At 39.7% G+C, this 3255-nt stretch overlaps 1 protein-coding gene across 1 annotated transcript; it reads right to left on the bottom strand.

Moving 5' to 3' along the window:
- Positions 1-1645: 1645 nt before the first annotated feature.
- Positions 1646-1987, bottom strand: LOC102949601 (keratin-associated protein 3-1). The gene has a single exon (XM_007085826.2). The coding sequence runs from the start codon at positions 1937-1939 to the stop codon at positions 1646-1648; it is 294 nt and encodes a 97-aa protein (XP_007085888.2). The 5' UTR covers positions 1940-1987.
- Between the last annotated feature and the right edge of the window lie 1268 nt (positions 1988-3255).

Here is a 3255-nt window from a genome sequence, read left to right on the forward strand (position 1 = left end):
TTTAAGACCTGAGACCCACAGAGCTCAAGTGACTGGCTCTGGGCCACAGAGGCAGCTCAAGTGCAGAGCCACACATCTCCTGGGTTATATCTGGGGCTTTTTAACTAGTGCCAAGGGTCTTTGAATGCCTGAAGATCCGCAGTGGTAGTACTAGGACACTCACAGTTATTTCCAGTATTAAAAATTAAGTCTAAATATTTATCCCTTACAATTGTGTATAAAAACCTTAAGCTTTGATTTTGACTAAAAAAGAGGTAACTTGGTTATTTTAAACCTAAAATTCTCTCTGATGCATATAAATGTATTTATGAACAAACATGAATTATTATGTTAAAAAGTTACATGGGAAAAGTAATGTTTTTCAAGAAATAAAAGGATGTCTTTTGGTGAGAAAGCTGGAAACCATCATGTGGCAGTAATGGTGAGCATCTCTCACCATCCAGAGTGCAGCTGTTGACATGTTAGGTCATTTGACTCTCACAACAATCCTGAGACATAAACAGGGACAAGAGTATTATTTCTGCTGTGACAACAAGGAAACTGAGGCAGAGAGGGAAGTAAATGGCTCAAAGGCCCAAGGCAAGTCCAAGAATATATACGAGATTGCACTTTGGGTACTTTCTGTAAAAACCTTACGTGCTTGGATTTTTCCAGGACAACAGGGAGATGAATTAATACATGATATGGTCATCATATAAGTTTTGTTCTAAGAGGAACAGAATTGTGTGCCTATTTCTGGTGGATGGAGAATACTGCACTTCAGCCTGATATTTTCAGTTTATTTCAATGCCATGATATAATATGTCACTTAGGCTAGTAAACTTCTAAAGATAATTCTGACTAATGTAAACCAATTCTCACTTGAGGGAGCAAGGAATACCCAATAAATGCTAGTATTTTTTCAGAATTGATTTTTCTAGAAGACAGCATATATCAAAATGAATATATATTCCTTCCCAGATTGCATTGCATGTTGAGCTTAGAATTTCACCAGTGATGAGTTAAGGAGTCAGAATTATTTCTACATGGCAGCAAAGTGACCAATTTGTTTAGTCAGTTAAGGAAGAAAGAAAAATCAATTTCAGGGGCAATGGAAATTAAAATAAATAAAACATTTAAAAAATATTACATTAATCTTCAGTTTCCAGTGTAGGGCTTGGTATAGTGAGTGGCTTGTCTTCAAAAAACACCTATTGAGTAAAATGACCTAGTGAATTTTTTACTTTTCAGCGTGTCACAAAGAGCCAGTATCTAATTATTCAGTGATTCTACCACACGTGCTCTCCTTCTGCTGGTGTAAATCGTGGATATGTTGATCTGCTGTTCAGGTTCAGCTAGGCATTCCACTTCCCCTAAGAGGAAACATGAGAGTAAATCATCACAAGGCCATATTTGCTAAGCCAGAATAAAGTTTATTAAGGAATAGTCAAAATGGTTATTTCTCAAAGAGCAGTGAAATAGCCTAAAAGACAGGGAGAAGGTCTCCCAACTTCACTCAAAGGAGGAGAGGATTAAGAAGTTGGGCACATTCATGAAAACATGGCCCAGGGACTTGGGATTGATTGAGCCTGATGTAGGTGGTAGCGGGTGTTGAAGACCAGGTGACGAGCAGCACATCACCGAACCTGTGCAGAGACGCGGCGGCTTAGCAGGGCTCGCAGGGATTCTGACAGCCAGGCTGAACGTAGGTTGTCAGGTTGATCCCACTCATTCCGGGAGTTGGGTGGCAAGAATTGAGCAGCCAGCAAGTTGGCACGTAGGTGTCGGGCTCACAACAGGGTGGGGGACAGGTGTCACAGCAGATGGGCTGAAGGAGGCTGATGTCATGGGGGCAGGTGCTGGGCAGGCAGACTCCGCACCGGCAGCATTTGTCAGAGGAGCAGATGGTGGTGGCGGGGCCGGTGGGGACGCTGCAGCAGCAGGGGACACAGCAAGCCATGGTGTTAGGAGTTGGGTTTTTGTTGGGTTGAGAAGAGAAGTCTGTTGGTGTCTCGATGCTTCTCTCTTCTGCCCTGGCTCTTATATATCCACCTCGCCGGGGCGTCAGCCTATTACCAAGAGTTTTTTTCCCCATGTTTCAGTTTATAGCTATCTCCATTAAAACCATCTAATTACTTATGTGTTTATTACCAAAGACACACTCTTTACCTCATAAAAGGGGATTAGATTGTTTTGTTGTCAAATTAGGACTCTTCACGTTGGCTCTTTGTCACCTTAAGGACATTTCATTTCAGTCTTCAAAGGTGCCGAGTCATTATCTTCTAATCATTACCCGTCATTAGTGAGGGCCTGGTATGCCAGGTATCTGCAAATCATCCCCACATTTTTTTGTCTACTTTTCAGATGAAGAGATAACTAGGCATTTTGATTGCTATTCTACTAGCAACCAAAAATTCTATGTGATATTTTAGGTCTTCTGGCTGAAAAAGTGCTAAAAATTTTAGATTTATTCTTTGTGGCTCCAAGAAGCTGAATTAGGATGAACGGATGGGATCTATAGAGGAGATTCTGATTGTGTGTAATGAAACACTTTCTTAGCTGTAAAAATCATTTGCTTTCTGTTCCCTACATGTGTGCAATGAACGATAACTTGTTAGGGGCAGGCGAATGGGAGTCAGGACCTGCACAGTGATAGTGACAAATGTCCTTTAAAACTCCATCCAACAATGTTATGAATTAAGATTACTCATGACCTAAAGAACAGTTGTATGGGGCCATTTAGAGACCAAACAGTGCAGTATTTCCCAGAATGAGTTCCATGAACACCTATTCCAAGGAACATTAAAAGGTTCTCTGGTAAACACATTTGGGAAATAGAATTCTTCGTTGGTGGACCTTTCAGAACCTTTAATATGCTGAAGTGCTCTGTGACTTTCCAATAAAGAGATATAACATGTATTTTTCTCCAAACTTACTTGACTGTAGAGTCATTTTGTTTGTTAGTTTCCACAGGTTAGCTTTGTAGATTAGTGTTCTATGGAGCATACTAGGGGAGATTTCTGAGTTACGTTTAAACTACTAAACTCCTAATGATGGAATTATTTAAATAAATAAAGGCATAAAACTTACTCTGATGCTTTAGCATTGCTTTAGAGTAGGAAAATATTAAACTAGTAAACATTTGGAAATACTTTACTTTGAAAGTCTTAAAGAATGTATGTATTTTCTTGACCCATCTTCATATAAAATGTCTCAGGCTCTAAAAAATAAGTAGAAAATTATACAACATCAAGGAGTCAGGAGCCAAAATCAACA

This window comes from Panthera tigris, chromosome E1 (assembly GCF_018350195.1).
Source record: "Panthera tigris isolate Pti1 chromosome E1, P.tigris_Pti1_mat1.1, whole genome shotgun sequence".
Classification (NCBI taxonomy): Eukaryota; Metazoa; Chordata; class Mammalia; order Carnivora; family Felidae; genus Panthera; species Panthera tigris.